This window comes from Symsagittifera roscoffensis, chromosome 1 (assembly GCF_963678635.1).
Source record: "Symsagittifera roscoffensis chromosome 1, txSymRosc1.1, whole genome shotgun sequence".
NCBI classification, from domain to species: domain Eukaryota; kingdom Metazoa; phylum Xenacoelomorpha; order Acoela; family Convolutidae; genus Symsagittifera; species Symsagittifera roscoffensis.
Genome location: NC_087062.1, coordinates 22,042,696 through 22,063,031, shown reverse-complemented (window position 1 = coordinate 22,063,031; position 20,336 = coordinate 22,042,696). Strand labels below are relative to the sequence as shown.

The following is a 20,336-nucleotide window of genomic DNA, read 5'->3' as shown; positions in this document are numbered from 1 at the left end:
AAACCAAGGTCAAAGAATACGTGACCTTTTTAGAAATTCAAGAGAGTCAATCTCTCAGGCCTGTGGCTAAGAACACAGTCAGTAACAAACTAACAACAGAAAAGAAACGGTTTCATTATGGTTAATTAAACTCTTTCGAAACCACTTCAGTTTTCACTATACAACCTCAGAGGTATTGTTAGTTATCACAAACTTGTATAAAATTTTTATGGTTCTTCAAAATTTGTATAAAAAACTTGAATAAAAAACTTGCTAAATTTTTAATTACTAACCCTGTAATTGGGTGCTGTTAGAGTACACTCAAAGAATAGTTTTTTTTTGAATTTTGAAAATTCGAAGCACCGGAGGTGCGGTACACGCTAGTTCTATTTAATTTGTGTTAAAAGTAGAGAAATTGCATCTTTTTGATCATTTTCAGGTTTACAATAAACCACTGCCTGCTAAACTACCTGCAATTTTCATCAATGTAACTAGAGACAACAAAAATGTGAAGTGCAGTACCAAAGCCCTGGGAAAATTGGGTCCAGCTGTGAGAGATCTGCAGTTGAAGATATTTAAGGAATCAGCTGGCAAAATAACCGAGTTCTTGGCTAAGCAGGTGGAAAATTTTGGATTTCTTCACCGGCTAGCTGTTCTCATATCCCTTATAGATATGCTAGCTTGTCTCGCTCAGTCAGCCCTTCAAAATGACTGGACAAAACCTACTTTTCATGAATATTTGAAGTTGAACCAATGTTATCATCCATTGCTTGAGGCCACAAATAAGGAGAAACCAATCCCAAATGACGTATACCTTTGGGACTGCCAGAACTTTGCTCTCATTTCTGGTCAGTTAATTTTCATCTTCGCAAAAATGCGAGTTTTAAGACTCGATGAGCTCTTATAAAGGTCGTGATGATTTTTTTTGAGATGTCTTAAAATGCTCCAATAACTTATAAATGCACATATGAATGTCCTTAAGTATATATGCAATTTTTGAGTTCAATTCAAATCATTTGCTCGAGGTGAGGCAAAATGCGCTCACCAATTATGAAAGCTAAATTGGACAATATATTGCAAAAAAAACGTGGTTGCTTTCTACTTTTCTTTGCGTTTATTGACTCTTTTTCATCTGTCTCTTGGTTGCGTTTAAATATATTGACGCTAGAATATCCTCCGTGTTCTGCTCAACGAAGGGTTTTCATTTTATTGAGATTATCAATGAATAATTGCAGGTTGTCATTGCAGGTTGTCAATTTCCACATTCTTATTGAAATTCTTATTCCTTCGAAATATCCGCTTTTAACTTCAATTGGTTTTATTTTGATAGTTATATATTTGGATCTTCGAGGATTTAATATTTTTTGTTTAGGTCCAAATATGGCAGGTAAGACTGTGTACCTTAAGCAAATTGCCCTCGTGCAGGTTCTGGCTCAGATGGGCTCTTTCATTCCAGCCCAATCTGGGTCCGTCGTAAAGATGATGGACCACCTATTCTTCCTGTCCGCCCCTGGATCGAGTTCCTCCACGCAGGCTGATGACTGCTCGCAATTGGAGAACTCACTTCAACATGCTTTCTACATGCTCAAAGCAAAATCAGGTTCGCAAACAAACTTGCAATGATTTTTTTCTCCATTAAAATTGCTTCAAAAGAACGGAAAATGTTAGACCTATGATTAGTAAATTTAATTAAAATGGGTAAAATATTTTTCCCTGAAATCCCTTGACTAACGAAATGGCCGCTTTTAAACTCAATTGGTTTTATTTTGATAGTTATAGCTCGCAAACAGCTGCCATTTAACGTAATTTGATGCTTATACTACATATTTCTGCCTCGTTTCGGTACTGAGGTAGATCGGTTTCGGGTTGCTGGCCGATTGACAACATTTCAATTCATACGTAAATTAACCGTAATTATCGGAAATTACAAGTCAACAAAGAATAACGAACTGCCATGAATTTCGATATTTAAAAGCAGAATTCAACGTCATAAAATACGGAAAATGAAAATATTAAAAAGTTAACTTTAAAATGGCGCCTGAACAATTTGTGAACTTTGTTTCGATCTTTCCGTTTTCGACTTTTTTCACACACTGTTCTTCTTTCACCAGAAAATTTCATTAGTGACCACCTTGGTTTTTCTCGCGATGAATTCTAGCGAGAACATCCTCGCACCCCAAAAGAAAGAGGAGTGAGATTCAAGTAGTGACTGCACAACAGGTAAATTCAAAACTGTTCCGAAACTTGAAATGCGTGTTTCATCTTGATAATTTTCTGGGTCTTTTTTGCTTAATTTTTTATTGAATCAATATTTTTGTTATCCTCTGAATACAAGTGAATGGGTTTTTTGTAATATCAGGAGATGTTTTTCTTGCCTCTGTTTGATATTTATGCTTGGTTGTAAAATAAAACATTGTGATTCGTTTCCATTAAAAAAAACTTCTGGTGAGTTTTTAAAAGTTTTTCTTCTACCAATCACAAAGTGCGAGAAAAACTAAGCTTCTGTTTTCTTTTTCTTACCCGAAATCAAGTGCCTCAAATATATCAGGTGCTGTTGAGTGAGATATTCTGAAAAAAGTCGGCTCGGTCGTGATTTGATCAATATCAAAACGTCCAACTATTGTCAGTCGTAATATTCAGTCATGTGAGCTGGTGAAAATAACTAGATTTTTTGTCATATGTTGAAAAGGCATTGATTAATATGTGCTGAGCTTGCTTGTGATCCGCTTTCACTTTAAGCTCACAAATAATTTTTAAGCTCACAAATAAAAAGTCAAAAAAAGATAAAGGTAGTCGGAGCCTGTTGCGCTACGTTCACATCAACTGTTTGTTCTTATTTTCAATTATTTCAGTTGACAACCAGTCAGACCTTGAAAACATTCATATTTGGCTGACTTATAATAAAATAGCTTTAAATACTGATAAAACCACTCTACTAAGTTTTAAGAATAATGCTGAGACTTGCATTCTTCGTGTTGCTATATCTGATATTATATATTGTCCTAAAGTTTTTGTAAGTATCTAGATATTCTGGTGGATAATAAGTTTTCTTTTTCAAATCAAGTTGCTTTAATTAAAACATAGTTAGGTAGGCATTGTGTAGTTGTCTCAAAGAGACATTTTGTACCTAGACCGGTCATGATAAGATTTTATAATTCAAACGTTAAACCACTTACTCAATACGGACTGTTGGTCTGTTGGTATATAGTTGTACTGCTTTTTCAAACCTAAATTCGATCTTCTTGTTTCAGAAGAAGCTTATTAAATTGAAATATAGCGTTTCGGATGAGTTTAATCAACATAAAATTCTTACTATCCATGAGCTTTTTGTGTATGAACTTCTCAAATTTTGCATGCGCTCTCTCAAAAATTTTCTTGTTAATCATTTTTTGAACAGACATTCGTGAAAAATGAATTTGATTATAATACAAGGAGGTCATCTCTCCCATATTTCAAAAACCGATCTCTGGGCAAAAGATTGAATCCGCTTCCCTGCAGAATAGAGGTGCCAAGCTCCTTAAAATAAGCACCGAGCCCATGTCAATTTTCGCCCGAACATTTTAAAGAATTTAATTCAAATGAAGTTTGTTGCTTTGTTCATAAACTCAAAGATACTTATATTTTAGGAAATTCAGAGCTCTCTCGCTTTATTATTGAAAATTCATAAATTTTCGTCGAAACAAGCGATGATTGATGTTAAGAACGCAAAATTAGGTTGTTAAGGTCTGCATTAAAGCTTACCATCGCAAACTCTCTAGTTTTCGAGACAGACGCATTTTGAGAAAAAAGATCGATTTTGCTTGAGCCGTGAACTCGCTCTAACTGTCTTAGAAGTTGTTCATTTTTCGATTTGCTTAAATCGTGAGTGATTACTGTACTGCTGACAAAATCGGGTTGTCTTTCCATGCTAAAAATTCGACTTTCTCAAACCTTCTGCTTTTCGAGAAATCGCAATTTTTTCAAAGTTTTTGATTTTTTCAGTTTAATTATTATTATGACTAATTTTTTTAAATAAATCTCCGCTGAATTTTTTGAATTGAATTCGCGTTTTGATGTTAAAGTTATTCCCGAATCATTCCCACTGCTCCTCCTTCTCACTGGTTTCCACGCTTCCCCCTGCAGTTACATTCAAAATGTCCTATTTTGCGACAAAAATTACCAGTGACTCCCTTGGCTGAACACTTGTCCATGTGTTCTCATGTAAAGTTGGTTGATCGCAGTTGTAACATTGATTGCTTTGCATCATATCCCCCCGAATCGATTCGCGTCCGTGGTACATGCTCCTGCCCCGTTAACAACCATTTCTGAATCCTCCTCGTGTTATTCCGGCCGGTACGGATTTTATTTGAATCGCTCCCCCTGATGATCCCTGGGTTCCAGTAATTCCCCCGGCGGACGTTGCTACATATGATTTTGCGTACTTGTCGCTCCGCTCGTATGAAAGAGCAGTTCAATACACCTCCTGTGTTTTGGTGGATCGGCACAGTTAATTTTGCGCTTCACGGTTGTTCATGATAACAATGAAAACGTCCCTGAGGATTGGATCTTCTAATGCTTCAAAGATACATCGGGCCGCGAGCCCACATAAAACAGAGTGAAACTGCTTGAGAGTCTCATTGATTTGCTGTTTCCGAGCGAGATGTTGGAATGTCTCATACGTCTCAATCCTTTCCTTTTTGAATTCCGTCTCCAGTGCATATAACGAATTGTGCAACGAATCGTTGAGAGGTCCAAGTGTGGTCGTCTTTTATGCAGCTCGTCCTGCCCTCTTCGCTCAGCTACAAGTACAAGTTTGAGATCAATGTGTGTTCGGATTCTAACCAGTTCTTTCTGTCCACTTTCCCTGGCAAAGCGGTGATTTGGGTTTCGGTGAGAGTGGCCGCGAAATAGTATTTTTTCGGGTTAATCGAGTACTTTGCCTCCATTCTCCATTGCAATCTTTTCATCCAAAACTACCATAGCATTGGCGGTTCAATGCATTTCGGTGGCCAAAATCCGGTGATAGCAAGTTGGTTTTTCGCCCACTTGAAACTGCTGGCTGCGCCATGTTGAAAACGTGAATCAAGCAATAAGTAAATTCCGACAATAAGTGTAACTTAATCTTACGAAGTTAAATCCAAGAGTGACAATAGAGGTCAACCAAGGGTGACAGACAATACCAAAGGTCAGCACCTGCCAACAGACTAATTAGCACCACGATTGACAGTTAATTGATGGCTAGAACTTAAACTCTCACGAACTGAATTAGCACCATATGACACTCACCCTTCAATAAATAAAAACGTTAAATGACTGAAAAATACTGCTAGACGTTGATTGTAAAGTTAAGTAAAAATTGACGAAAATACCGAGTGATGAATTTTAAGGTTAATAAACTACTTTATAAAACAACGGTTTTTAGCAACTAAAGAAATCACCCAGTGGTGATAAGGGTTTTGAGTTTTAGGCCAATAATGATCAACCCTCTCCCTGGGCTCAAGATAGTTTGTTCTTCAGTTTTTGAGTTTTCACGTTACTTTCCCTCCTTTATCATTTTTGCTATCTATGTAGTCGATCACTCCTCCCATTTTCGTCAGGGCTGTTCTTCGTCCACTTCGTCTCGACGCTGTTTCATCCTTTCTTGAACTTGTCAAATGCTCGTTCTGACTTAATCGTTTGTGTTTTGGCTGTAAAATAACCTGAAATTAGTCAGTTTATCGAGTGTATGAGTTGTAATAAAAGTTTTATTTTTTAGCACTGTCAATTCAATAGCATTTTTGGTATCTGCTATTTTGGTGGCAAGTTTTTTGACATTATTCAAGCGAAAATGTCAAGGATCTGACGACCTGAGACTTTTAATCTCCAGTTCGGGGAGTTAATTTCCGGCACAAGTCGAAAGTTTAGCTGTTTTACAGCTCTTTTTTGTCATTTTTGCCGGTTTTCGAAGTTGAGTTTCGCTTGGGAGTTATCACAAACGATGAGAGTTCTAGCTTCGCTGTTGTTACTTTTTACATTCCAAATCTTGTGTTTCTGAAAAAAGAGGAAAGCTGGTGGTTAGCAATCAATCTGAATACTCTCGAATTTGAGTCTCTGGGCTCAAGAAAGTTTGTTTTTCAGTTTTAAGTTTTCACGTTACTTTCCCTCCTTTCTATCTTTTTTGCTATCTATGTAGTCGATCACTCCTCCCGTTTTTGTCACGGCTGTTCTTCCTCCACTTTGTCTCGACGCTGTTTCGTCCTGGCTCCTGTAAGATACCAATCTGGCTTTCCATGGTGCCTTCCGTTTCTTATCCGCGGGTGCCATTACCTAGGGTCCGCGGATTGGACTCCATTTCGCCGCCTTGTGTCGGAATAGTGTCATCATCATCTCCGGTGTCTAGTACCTGATTACTTCCTTTGTCGCTCTGTTTCTTGTGTTGATTATGTGCTTGTTGGTCCTGTTCGCTTGTTGGTTTTGCTGTCGTGGTTGGATTTTGTGATGGTCCTGCTTGTGTCGGCTGTTGCTCTTGTCGCTCGTTTTACGGAAATAGTAGATAGAATGTCGCTCTCCTCCGACTCTTACCCACTATTTCCAAATCGACGTCCGGTTCGTTTCCGCTGCTGTTTTTCGGCGTCAGCTTTCTTCGTGGCCCGTTCCTTTACTTCTTTGTTACTAAGTAAGCTCTAGTTTTCTTAGCTTTCGGCTTCATTGCCACACCCGACTTCGCTGTTTAGCGTTAACGTATGAGCATTCTCTGATTTTATTTTTGAATGGATTTGGTTATACCTTTTCAAATTTCGGCTTCTGGTTTGCTGATACAATGAGCCAGGGGGTCGCCGTTGTCCGCTCTGTTCCGCGGATCTTATGATAGACGGTTCATCGTCTTGATTCGCGGCCTGTTCATCGGTTAGCCTGCGTGAATGGCTGCTGTGCTTGAGGGCGTACGCAATATCTGACCTTACACCCCAGTAGTCTTAGCAGGATGTGGCATGACCCTCACTTTCGGGTCAGCTTCATCTAAACAAGCATATTTCGTTTTTATTGCTCGATACCAATTCAGATTTTGAAGGGAGGAATTTTTTCGTAAGATTTCTTTGCACCGTATTCGCTTCTCGACCTTGGTGCGCCTCAAATTGCGAAATTTTTAGCGTTGAATTCTTTGAAAATCTGGGAGCACCAAGGGCTCTTCCGATCATTTTTTCCAAGGGTTCCGAATGTTTTTCTTGTACGAAAGTCAGTATCGAATTTTTAACGATACCGATGGTGCGCTCTACACATCCGGTTGCTACGGGATGCTACGTCTTCGAGATTCCCTGGATTTGTGTTGTCATCATTTTCCCGAATCATTCCCACTGCTCCTCCTTCTCGCTGGTTTCCACGCTTTCCCCTGCAGTTACGTTCAAAAAGTCCTATTTTGCGACAAAAATTACCAGTGACTCCCTTGGCTGATCACTTGTCCATGTGTTCCCGTGTAAAGTTTGGTTGATCGCAGTTGTAACATCGATTGCTTTGCATCACATCCCCCCCCCCGAATCGATCCGCGTCCATGGTACATGCTCCTGCCCCGTGAACAACCAATTCTGAATCCTCTTCGTGTTATTCCGACCGGTTCGGATTTTATTCGAATCGCTCCCCCTGATGATCCCTGGGTTCCAGTACTTCCCCCGGCGGACTTGCTACATATGATTTTGCGTAGTTGTCGCCCCGCTCGTACGAAAGGGCAATTCAATACATGTCCGATGTTTTGGTGGATCGGCACAGTTAATTTTGCGCTTCACGGTTGTTCATGTTAACAATGAACAAGTCCCTGAAGATTGGATCTTCTAATGCTTCAAAGATACATCGGGCCGCGAGCCCACATAAAACAGAGTGAAACTGCTCGAGACTCTCATTGATTTGCTGTTTCCGAGCGAGAAGTTGGAATGTCTCATACGTCTCAATCCTTTCCTTTTTGAATTCCATCTCCAGTGCATATAACGAATTGTGCAACGAATCGTTGAGAGGTCCAAGTGTGGTCGTCTTTTATGCAGCTCGTCCTGCCCTCTTCGCTCAGCTACAAGTACAAGTTTGAGATCAATGTGTGTTCGGATTCTAACCAGTTCTTTCTGTCCACTTTCCCTGGCAAAGCGGTGATTTGGGTTTCGGTGAGAGTGGCCGCGAAATAGTATTTTTTCGGGTTAATCGAGTACTTTGCCTCCATTCTCCATTGCAATCTTTTCATCCAAAACTACCATAGCATTGGCGGTTCAATGCATTTCGGTGGCCAAAATCCGGTGATAGCAAGTTGGTTTTTCGCCCACTTGAAACTGCTGGCTGCGCCATGTTGAAAACGTGAATCAAGCAATAAGTAAATTCCGACAATAAGTGTAACTTAATCTTACGAAGTTAAATCCAAGAGTGACAATAGAGGTCAACCAAGGGTGACAGACAATACCAAAGGTCAGCACCTGCCAACAGACTAATTAGCACCACGATTGACAGTTAATTGATGGCTAGAACTTAAACTCTCACGAACTGAATTAGCACCATATGACACTCACCCTTCAATAAATAAAAACGTTAAATGACTGAAAAATACTGCTAGACGTTGATTGTAAAGTTAAGTAAAAATTGACGAAAATACCGAGTGATGAATTTTAAGGTTAATAAACTACTTTATAAAACAACGGTTTTTAGCAACTAAAGAAATCACCCAGTGGTGATAAGGGTTTTGAGTTTTAGGCCAATAATGATCAACCCTCTCCCTGGGCTCAAGATAGTTTGTTCTTCAGTTTTTGAGTTTTCACGTTACTTTCCCTCCTTTATCATTTTTGCTATCTATGTAGTCGATCACTCCTCCCATTTTCGTCAGGGCTGTTCTTCGTCCACTTCGTCTCGACGCTGTTTCATCCTTTCTTGAACTTGTCAAATGCTCGTTCTGACTTAATCGTTTGTGTTTTGGCTGTAAAATAACCTGAAATTAGTCAGTTTATCGAGTGTATGAGTTGTAATAAAAGTTTTATTTTTTAGCACTGTCAATTCAATAGCATTTTTGGTATCTGCTATTTTGGTGGCAAGTTTTTTGACATTATTCAAGCGAAAATGTCAAGGATCTGACGACCTGAGACTTTTAATCTCCAGTTCGGGGAGTTAATTTCCGGCACAAGTCGAAAGTTTAGCTGTTTTACAGCTCTTTTTTGTCATTTTTGCCGGTTTTCGAAGTTGAGTTTCGCTTGGGAGTTATCACAAACGATGAGAGTTCTAGCTTCGCTGTTGTTACTTTTTACATTCCAAATCTTGTGTTTCTGAAAAAAGAGGAAAGCTGGTGGTTAGCAATCAATCTGAATACTCTCGAATTTGAGTCTCTCGAAGCATGATCTCTATGCGTTTTGTTTATTAACCCTGTTTGAAGTGTTCATTTTAGACTCTAGTCTGGTGCTGGTGGATGAATTTGGGCAGATCACGAGTGAGGAAGACGGAGTGGCTCTCGCTCTTACCCTCTCAACTCTCCTCTGTCAGTCACCGTGCTTCAGGTATCTATAACTCATCCGGGGCGTTGATTGCAATCGGAATTTAGGTTGTTCTTCCGAACATCTCTCGAAAGTGGGAAAGTACTATGGTGTGAGGGTGTTTTTTTCCAGCCGATTTTGAATAAATGTTAGAAAGCTCGTATCGAGTCAGGTGTGATAGCATATTGAAACCTTCTCAACCGGGATTCGTATTGTTTAAAAATCCAAAAAAAATGTCTCAATGTCGAGAAAAACTGGTCTAAATATTATCGGCCAACGTGATCAGAGGCTGACCTCCAGATTCTATTCAAGTACGTTTTTCAACGTTGTTTTTGCTATTATACTTCCTGTTTTTTTGCTTGTTTCTACCTAGTTCAGTCAACCTTTTAAAGAAAAAAGGACTAGAAATAAGGGCAAAAAATGCAAAAATAGTTTTATTTTTATTACGCTTGCTGTTAGTCAGCGTTACCAAATCAGAATATAAACCGGGTTAACAACTAGTTAAACAAAATCAGTTAATTCAGTTGGCATGTCTATTCTGATGAAATGCCCTCAAGCTGATATTTTGAGCAGCTCCGCATATTATATGGCCGTTTCCTTCAATTTTTTGTTGTTGCTTTCAAAACAACGCTTTATTTTTTATCGCTGATTATTTTCATTTTTTACCATTGTTTTCTTTGACTTATTTGGTTTCGACTGGTAATATATGTTTATTTGCCTCATAGTTCGTCGTTTGAAGGGCCAAAATTGTTTTCTAGCATGTGTGTTCTTGAAGAGGGTGTGTGAAAAACGGGAGTTTTTAATTTTTTCATAGCTCAAAAGTTCTAAGACCAATTTTTTTGGGCCATTTGTCGTCTAACTAAGTGTTGTCTGCTCAGTTACTGTTTAATGAATGTTGTGTTTCAGTTTTATTCCACACTGGCAATTAAGTTTCTCAGTATTTTCCTTCCAAGTCCAAGTCTTTGGAACAAATGAAAAAAGTCGTTTTTTTTTCCAAAACAATTTTTTGAATTAGTGGCTTTCGCCTTTTTTTTGGTTAGCTGCCGTTCTGTTCTTTTGATATATCTGTGTTTTAAAATTTCTATCTTTATATTTTCTCTTTTGTTATATCAGTGTGATTGGGACAATCTTTGCTGATTGCCAAGTAACCGGCTACCCTTGTTGTTACGAGTGTGTTTTAGTTTTTTGTTTTCCACGCAAAATCAGGTACCACAAATAATCATCGGACTAGGTTGAGTGATATATCATATTAAAGCTCTTTTAGTCGTGATTTGAACTTCATTGAAAAATTCCCAATATTTTTTTTCTAGTGTCGAGAAAAACCGTTTTGAAATAATTGATTTTTCGTCTTAATTCGAGCGAATAAAGCAAGCGAGCAGGCTTAGAACAGCTGAGTTTTGCCTATTTCAAGACCTTAAAACTTAATTCAAAGCAAGTGAAACGAGTTTTTTTTCTTGTCGAGTTATTCATCCCTGCCCTATTTTCAAAGCTTCTTTCTGTCCACGTTCAGTGATCAAACATTAAGTTATCATGCCATATTTTTTACCATGTTCATCAGCAAGGTAATTGCAACCGGGACTTGGAATTCTTTTCGCCTTAAATTTTGTTCACAGAATTCATCATCTTACTTTATTAGCATATCAATTTCTAGCAACAAAGTTTGCTAGTTTTATGTAGCGATAATGTTTATGGCTGGGACTAACAAGACTCTGTAATCAAACCCTGGCGTCTGCTCAAATAATGTCGGCTTCGTTTCCACTCAGTAGATTTTGTCCAAATGCCAATTTAACACTAAGAAATGTGTTTATGCTCTAGTTTCTTCGAAGCGAATTCCGACACAAATTGATTAGATACTAATTTAATGCGTTTTGGTAGATGTTGCTCCTGAATTTTTTTCCCATTTTTTTTGTCTTCGAATTTGTGGGTTTCATAAGATTTCCCTACACACAACTGTGTTCGAATCTTGGGTTTTACGCAAGTTATGTCGGCTTTGTTATCGATTATTAGACTTTGTTCAAAGGCCAATCAACAGTGTGAGTTATGTATATCAGTTTGTTTCCTCAAAGTGAATTTCGATACAAATTGATTCGATATATACCTAATGCTTTTTGGTAGATGTTTTTGTTGTATCCACCTCAGAAAAACCGGTTTGAAATAATTGGTTTTTCGTCTTAATTCGAGCGAATAAAGCAAGCGAGCAAGCTTAGAACAGCTGATCTTTGCCTATTTTAAGACCTAAAAACTTAATTTATAGCAAGGTCGAGACTTTGGTCCATTTTTGAGTTATTCATCTCTACCCTATTTTCAAAGCTTATTTCTGTCCACTTTAAGTGATCGAACATTAAGTTCTCATGCCATCTTTTTTTACCATGTTCATTAGCAAGGTAATTGCAACCGGGACTTGGAATTCTTTTCGCCTTAAATTTTGTTCACAGAATTCATCATCTTACTTTATTAGCATATCAATTTCTAGCAACAAAGTTTGCTAGTTTTGTGTAGCGATAATGTTTATGGCTGGTACTAACAAGACTCTGTAATCGAACCCTGGCGTATGCTCAAATTATGTCGGCTTCGTTTCCACTCAGTAGATTTTGACCTAATGCCAATTTAACACTAAGAAATGTGTTTATGCTCTAGTTTCTTCGAAGCGAATTCCGACACAAATTGATTCGATACTAATTTAATGCGTTTTGGTAGATGTTGCTCCTGAATTTTTTTCCCATTTTTTTTTCTTCGAATTTGTGGGTTTCATAAGATTTCTAGCAGCTATCTTACAATGCTGTATTTGTGTTGTATTGCAGAAAATGTTGCTGATCTCAGAAATTTGCTAAGCTCCGAATGTTGTTATTCTGAAATGTTTGTCCATTGCGCGTTCTGAATTTCTCTTTTGTCTTTGAGTTGTAAAAATACCCGAACATAAATACTTTCTCGAGTGTATGAGTTTTGGTTTCTGTTTCGTAGGCAATATTCAATTTTTTGGGCATTATAGTTTTCAGTGCATTGTTTTGGCTCAGTTATCATTATTTGAGAGTTTATTATTTCAATTTTCCATGTCTAAAATTGAAGAAAAAAATACAAAATTTTTTTTTTAAAACTTTTTTTATTACCTAATTTTTATCTGACTGTTTTTTTTGTAGCTTCTACCATGTAACTGGGACTTGGATTTGTTTCAACTGCAAATTTTTATTCATAGAGTTATTCAGCTGGATTTACTAGCAGAGCAAGTTTCAGCTACAACTTCTGATAGTTTGGCGTAGTGGTAATGCATATTCTTCGTACTAAAAAACAACTGTGGTGTTCGAATCTTGGGTTTTACGCAAGTTATGTCGGCTTTGTTATCGATTATTAGACTTTGTTCAAAGGCCAATCAACAGTGTGAGTTATGTATATCAGTTTGTTTCCTCAAAGTGAATTTCGATACAAATTGATTCGATATATACCTAATGCTTTTTGGTAGATGTTTTTGTTGTATCCACCTCAGAAAAACCGGTTTGAAATAATTGGTTTTTCGTCTTAATTCGAGCGAATAAAGCAAGCGAGCAGGCATAGAACAGCTGATTTTTGCCTATTTTAAGACCTAAAAACTTAATTTATAGCAAGTGAAACGAGTTTTTTTTCTTGTGGACTTTGGTCCATTTTTGTGTTATTCATATCTACCCTATTTTCAAAGCTTCTTTCTGTCCACTTTCAGTGATCGAACATTAAGTTCTCATGCCATCTTTTTTTTACCATGTTCATTAGCAAGGTAATTGCAACCGGGACTTGGTATTCTTTTCGCCTTAAATTTTGCCTTACCCTTCCGCATTTGTCTGTTGTTTTTTAAGTTTCAGTGAACGTAGTGAAGACATATATATATATACATGCCGTGATAGTTATTTTGATTTTTTTTGGGAAAACGTCTCATAGTTTGTTCAAGCTTACGTTTGGCTTTTCGCGGTTTGATTTTTCGCGGTTTGATTTTTCATAAAAGGATGACAAACTCCACCTTCAAGCAGTCAATGTGTAAAGGACATGAGAATTTCTAGTTTCCAAAATGGATTTGAGTTTTCAGACTTCGCAATGAAATACAATGAATTCTGACCAAGTTTTATCAAACAGTTTTTTTTCCATAAAAAACGTCAGTAACAAATGGCTCTTAAAACTCTCAGAACTTAAAAGAAAATAAATAATTTTGATGCAATTTTTAACAATTTAGAAGTACTTAAACATAACTAGCGTGTAACGCACCTACGGGGCTTTAAACAGATTCATAAACATGAAAACTGGTTATATATAATTTATTATAGAACAAAATGAATGCACATGTAACACTAGATAGGGGCATCGAACAGCGCTTTTTTTTCAAAAATTGAACGATCAGAAAAGTTTCAACTAAGGTTCTTTTGAAACTAAAATGTTCAAACCTCCAAAGGATTTCCTGGGTTTCCGATCTTCGTATTTTCAACTTAGAAACAAAACCCTGAAATGGCCGTTAGCATACAACTGGACTTAACAATTTCAATGGTAAAATCACTGAGTTAAAAGAGTCTCTTGCTTAACTTAGCTCTATTTTTGATGAGCCCGTACGCATATCATTTGATGCGATCATTAGATATATCCAGCGTAATTATATTGAAATCAGCTGACTTTTTTCTTAGTTTTATGAAAATTTAAGAATATCAGAAAAAATATCAGTTTCAAAATTCTAACGATCACAAGAGCAAAAATTTTCAGCAATAATTTTAGAGTGAAGGCCACATCTAATACTGCTGGTAGTAACTTGACTTCACCCAGCCAATGCGTCGAAAATTTCAAATTTTGAAAAGTTTGTTTTCTATGCAATCTAACATTTTTGAAAATTTTTGAAAAAACATCAAAACGTCATATCGAAGAAATTGAAATACGTTGAGCAGTCATATTTTGAGTCCATATATAAACTTTCTGCCCGAAGTTTGACAGTATCTTCGCAAAGTCTTGAGAATTTTAAACTTTGTTAAGTTTTTCAGATTAAATTTTCAAAAATATATTGAAAAAAATGACATTTCTCGGATGCTAAACGCATTTTAGCAGCGAAGTTTGAAGTCAAAAGTCGCAACCCCTGAGAGTACCCCGACAACTATCAACTTCAGAATTTGGAATTTTATTTTTTTGAAATTTCGTAAATCCAAGTTTTCCTGAAATTTTGAAATCAATTCAAAAACGTTAAATCTCGGAAACTAAAAGATGTTGAGCATTCATATTTGAGAATTTGACTCAAACCATTTGAGAATAACCTGGCAGCGCCTCAGTATAGAAGTGGGAATTTCAAACTTTTTGACGTTTTTTATAGTTCCCTGAAAAATTTTGAAAAACCTAAACTTAATTTTTGAAAAACCTAATATTTGAAAATCTTGAGCCCTACAAGGATTTGCACAGTCGTAATATGAGGCAAGATTCGCAACCCTTGATAATTCTCTTACAGTACGAACCTGCAGGATTGTGAAAAATTACTCAGAAACGTCATATCTCGAAAATTACAAGGATTTGAGAAGTTATATTAGGAGTCAAGACTCGCAACCCCTGAAAGTTCCCTCACAATACGCAACTAAAGGATTGAGTATTTCAAATTTTTCAAATGTTTTCCAAATCTAAGTTTTTTTGAAAATTTTTGAAAAAAGTTGAGACTAATAATAGAAACAGTAATATCCCGAAAACTACAAGGACTTGAGAACTATTATTTGGAGGCAAGATTTGTATTCCCTGAGAGTACCCTGGCAGCACTCAACTATAGGGTTGGAAACTTCAAATTTTGTGAAATTTACTAATTTAAAGTTTTCTAGAAATTTTTGAAAAATCTCAAAAGTCGTCAGATCACTTAAACCAAAAAGGATTTGTTTATTCAAATTTGGGGGCCAAATTTGCAGCACCTGGGAAATCCTGACAGTATCCCACTATTGGGCTGCTAATTTCAAACTTGGTGAAATAAACAATATGAAATCAACCTATAAAATCGAAAAAAAATTCTTAATCATTGCAATATACGATATAGCTTAAACGTGAAAAAATTCTTTCGTTAAACATTCAAAATAATACCTTGAAAAATTTAAACATGTTCTAATTAGTTTTAAATTGTAGGAGTATAAGCAAAAACCTCGTGTTTTGGTCGTCAGCTGTAAGTAATTTTTTCTGAGCGTCTGTTGAATATATTCTCGGCTTATTGCTTTTAGACAAATTTAGGTCGGCCTAGCTGTCCTTTAAAATTCCTGATAGTTCTCGTCAGATTCAGAACTTCATCGCAATCATTTAAAGTTGTTTTACTCATTAATTGAGTGCTGTTACTGCCACCTGATTTAGCTTCGGTTTTTCAACGACCAACTGATTTTTTCTGAAGCTGACGAATGGAAGATAATTGTTACGTTTTTTAGTCAATGGAGTAATTTACACAGCTCTAGTCTGATTCAAATAATGCTTGGGGATGCTGCCCCGATCTGTTTGCACAAAATTAGATGTATAAAGGGGGATGCAACTTCGAGAAGTTTTCAAGCACTATCAAGAGATCGCGCCTTAGAGGAAAAAAATTACAAGTGCTCTAAAAAATTCACATGTTACCGCCAAACGTTCGGAATCTCTCCCTAGATCAGCATGTCCAATAGTCTTGCTTATCCTTGGGTGGTTTTTCTTCTTCCAAAATTTGCAATTTTTTGGTTTGAACTTGAAATTATTATGTATTTAAATGCGGGCTTCACTATATCGCCATGTTTAAGCTTTTTCAATGTATTATTTTTGCATGTTTAAGCTATATCGTATATTGCAATGGTTAAGAATTCTATTATATATTTAAATGCGGGCTTCGCTATCTCGCCATGTTTAAGCTTTTTCAACGTCTTATTTTTGCATGTTTAAGCTATATCGTATATTGCAATGGTTAAGAATTTTTTTGATTTTTCAATTTGATTTTAGTGGTTATTTTACCGAGTTTAAATTAAGCAGCCCAATATCGAATTAGGAGTTGCGAATTCGGCCTCCAATTTTGAATGCCCGTATGATTTTAGTTAACGAGATAACCCAACCCTGTAGTTGCGTGCTGTCAGAATACTCTAAGGAGTTACAAATCTTGCCTCCAGATATGACTGTTCAAATCCTTGTAATTTTCGAGATATGACGTTTTTTGTGATTTTTTCGAAAACTTTTCAGAAAACCTATATTAATTTTTTTTCACAAAATCTGAAATTCCCAACCCTGTAGTTGGGTCCTGTCAGAGTACTCTCATAGATTGCGAATCTTGCCTCCAAATATGACTGCTCAAATCCTTTTACTTTTCGAGATATGATACTTTTTGTGATTTTTTCAAAAATTTTCTGAACATTTTAATTAGTTGTTTCTCAAAATTTGAAATTCAAAACCTGGTAGTTGGGTGCTGTCAGAGTACTCCTATGAGTTATCAATCTTGCCTCTGTTCAAATCTTTGTAGTTTTCGAGACATGACGTTTTTTGTGATTTTTTCAAAAAATTTTCAGAAAACATGTGAATTTTTTTTCGCAAAATCTGAAACTTCCAACCCTGTACTTGGGTCCTGTCAGCATAATCTCAAAGATTGCGAATCTTGCCCCAATTATGACTGCTCAATTCTTTGTAGTTTTCGAGATATGACGTTTTTGTGATTTTTTCAAAAATTTTCAGAAAACTTAAATTAATATTAGTTTTTAAAAATCTGAAATTCCCAACCCTTTTGTTAAGTCCTGTCAGAGTACTCTCAAAGATTTCGAATCTTGCCTCCAAGTCTGACTGCTCAGTTCTCTGTAGTTTTTGAGATATGATGTTTTTTGTGATTTTTTCAAAAATTTTCAGAAAACTTCAGAAAGTTTAAATTAATTATTTTTCAAAATTTGAAATTCCCAACGCTATAGTTCGGTGTTGTCAGGGTACTCTAAAAACTTGAAAATCTTGCCACATGCAACTGCTAAATGTGACTGATCAAATGCTTTTAGTTACCGAGATGTGACGTTTTTTGATTTTTTCAAAGTTTCTCGAAGAACTTATCTACAAAGAAATTCAAAAAATTTGAAACGGCTATTTTGATGAAGATACAACCTTATTGTCAGCGTACACCCAGGCGTCTCAAATCTTGCCTCTAAATAGGAATGCTCTTTTAGTTTCCGAGATAAGACGTTTTTTCAATTTTTTTTGGGGAGTCAGGTTTAACAAAATTCACAAAATTTTGGATTCCTAACCCTATAGTAAGGTGCTCTCAGGGACTCTCAGTGTTGCAAAGCTGGCCTCCAAATTTCTCCAGAGGCCCATTAAGTTTTCGAAATGACGCTTTTTAGAGGGGAATTTAAAAAAAATTAAAAGTTAGAAATTACCAACCCTGTAATTGTGTGCAGTCAGAGTACACTAAAAGTTTGCAGATGTTGTTTCCAATATATGCGGTTTTTCTTGAGGTGTCAAAAATTTTCGAAGCACCGAAGGTGCGTTAAACGCTAGTTCTTCTTTATTACCGATATTTACTTCCGGACGGAAAGATGTTAGAATATACATATACGTTATGATGTTGAAGAAAAATTAAAATGAGATGAAAATAAGTTGAAATGAGATCGTAGAGAGGAGCTTTAAGAATGGCAACTAGAAACAATTAGAAACAGTTGAAATTGAAATGAGATCGTAGAGAGGAGCTTTAAGAATGGCAACTAGAAACAATTAATGGTGTCAGAAAATTATGATGCGCTGCATGCCCGAAACAACCGGCCACTCTTATTTTCATTGAAGTTAACTGAATGCATATGCGATTAAGAACCTGTGTTTCAGTGTGCTTACTTCCCATTACCTGCAGCTCGCACAGGTAGAACACATGTTCCTAAATGCCACCTGCTTCCATTTCGAAGTACTACTTCACAGTAGGAACAACCAAAACGAAACTGACTTTGGAAATAACCTGGATGCCTACAATGGACAGATGCGAGAAGAGTACACATACTTGCTGAAGAAGGGGTTTACTAAGGTGCGTTGTATTCTTATTTTAAGTTGTTGTAGTTAGCCTTTTTGACCGGCGATCGAAAGTATATTTGCCTTGGTTTTTACTTTCACCTCGAAATCGATCATTTTGTTTTTGTCAGCTAATTATTCACTGAAAAAAAACATGCGTACAGTACTGGCTTAACAGTATTCTCGCAATAATTTTTGATCCGATGCTTTTAACATGATGTATTACATAGAGCCTCAGGTTCGACAATGTTTTTTTAGGACATTTTATATGGGATAAGGATAGCAGAGGCTGCAAATTTTCCCAAATCAATCACCGAAATGGCGAGGCAGTTTGCCGAAGCAGCATTCACCGCGGGAGATGGACGGGACCAAATTGACAAAGATGAAAATGAGGAGAGCTTGATGCATATTGAACTCAACCGAAAAGAGTTTCTATTCCAAGGCAAACTCGAGTTTTTCTCTAATTATTTCAATGGGCCATCTGCTGAATTCAGTGTCAAACGGAAAGCTCTTTTAGAAGCAAAAAGAGCAGGAAGTTTGGATTGGGCTCTATATCATCTTCCAAATTTTGCAGATTTCAGTAGTTTTGACATACATGAGGCTAAACAGGAGCCCAAAAATGATCTAACTTGGATGAGCGAAGCAGAAGTGTGTGGATTGTCGACGCAAGCCCGTCTTAGTAGCAATGTGACCAACATTTGTCCCATGATTGTAAATGAAAGAGGAAGTGAATTTGATAGTGATGACAGACTTAGAGATTCTGTCGAAGACACGGGTCGGTGTCTTTCAAGTTTTTCTGGTACGAACATGAAGTTCGCCGTTGATTATCAAGAACAAAAGTCAGAAGAACCAAAAAACGAGGTCAGGTCCTTTGAGAATTCTAGTTTGTCAGCTGAGGGCGAAATAGAGAACGAACGTGATGATTTTGACGAGAGTCTTTTCGACGAAATTGATTTTGATAATGACTCTTTTGAGGGCGAACCGGAAGTTGGGGACGATTCTGCAGATCAAAGTGTCAGTGAAAGGGTTAATGGCCCCCTTCTTGATTTCGAATCAATTTTGCAACACTGCGAAGAGTTAGACCCATTTCAAAACGAAGATTGTTTCTGAACTTATGAACACTCATGTTTGTTAACCAACGTTTAATTTTCGCTGAAGTTATATTTCAGTTTAATTTGTGTTCGCAACACTTATCGTTCGTGCTAAAGTTCAGAGATTCATCTGCAGTAAGTCGAAATTGAACTGAATAAGCAGGAAGTAACTTTTGTATTATCCAGTAGCAATACGAAGGAAAACTATAGTAATAATGCAAACGTAAGTTTTGAGGAAAATTTGCATTTTTCAGAAATAAGATCAGAGATGAAAAGTTTACCTCCGATATATGGTATATAATGTACTTCATTTAGAATCTGAAGGTTGAGCGATTGAGTTATATCGTGTTTTATACCTTCGAATTTATCTGCAAACAGTTAATTAAGAACTGCTATTTGGTGAAAACTCTCGTTAAAAAAGTTGCAAAAAGTAACTCAATCACTATTTTATTTTAAAAAATGTAAGTCTGATTTTGTGATTGCACAGGATTTTTGCTCGTGTGAGTACAAACGATAAGGTAACAGTTGTTTAAAGATTTACCCAATTGTTGATTGTTAAAGTTTCCGGCTCAGATTTTTTCCGACTTGAAGACTTACAGGTTGAATTCCCCATTGTTTTTTTAAGCATAACAGAGTTAGTTATTCAGTTCTTATGTTTTTTACACACGCAAAGCTTGTTTGATAGTATGAACTCTTTTTTTTCCAACCTAAGTCGCAAATATTGTTGCGACAAAATGTGTTCATTTTGAAAGGGTTCATATTGATCAATAACAAGCTATTAAGAACAGCCAATGCTAAGGATATTAACACAGACTATTATATTACAAATAGCACTTTAGCTTTAAGGTATCATGGATCTGTAGCGTAGAGATAGCATGTA

At 36.6% G+C, this 20,336-nt stretch overlaps 1 protein-coding gene across 1 annotated transcript in view; it reads left to right on the top strand.

Moving 5' to 3' along the window:
* LOC134841439 (mutS protein homolog 4-like) overlaps positions 1–19,566 on the top strand; it is a 49,868-nt gene extending 30,302 nt beyond the window's left edge. The window contains exons 4-8 of the mRNA XM_063857436.1: positions 419–827; positions 1,352–1,579; positions 9,341–9,449; positions 18,189–18,381; positions 18,624–19,566. Coding sequence (XP_063713506.1) covers positions 419–827; positions 1,352–1,579; positions 9,341–9,449; positions 18,189–18,381; positions 18,624–19,475 — 1,791 coding nt within the window. The 3' untranslated portion in view covers positions 19,476–19,566. The remainder of the gene's footprint in view (positions 1–418; positions 828–1,351; positions 1,580–9,340; positions 9,450–18,188; positions 18,382–18,623) is intronic.
* Positions 19,567–20,336: the final 770 nt, after the last annotated feature.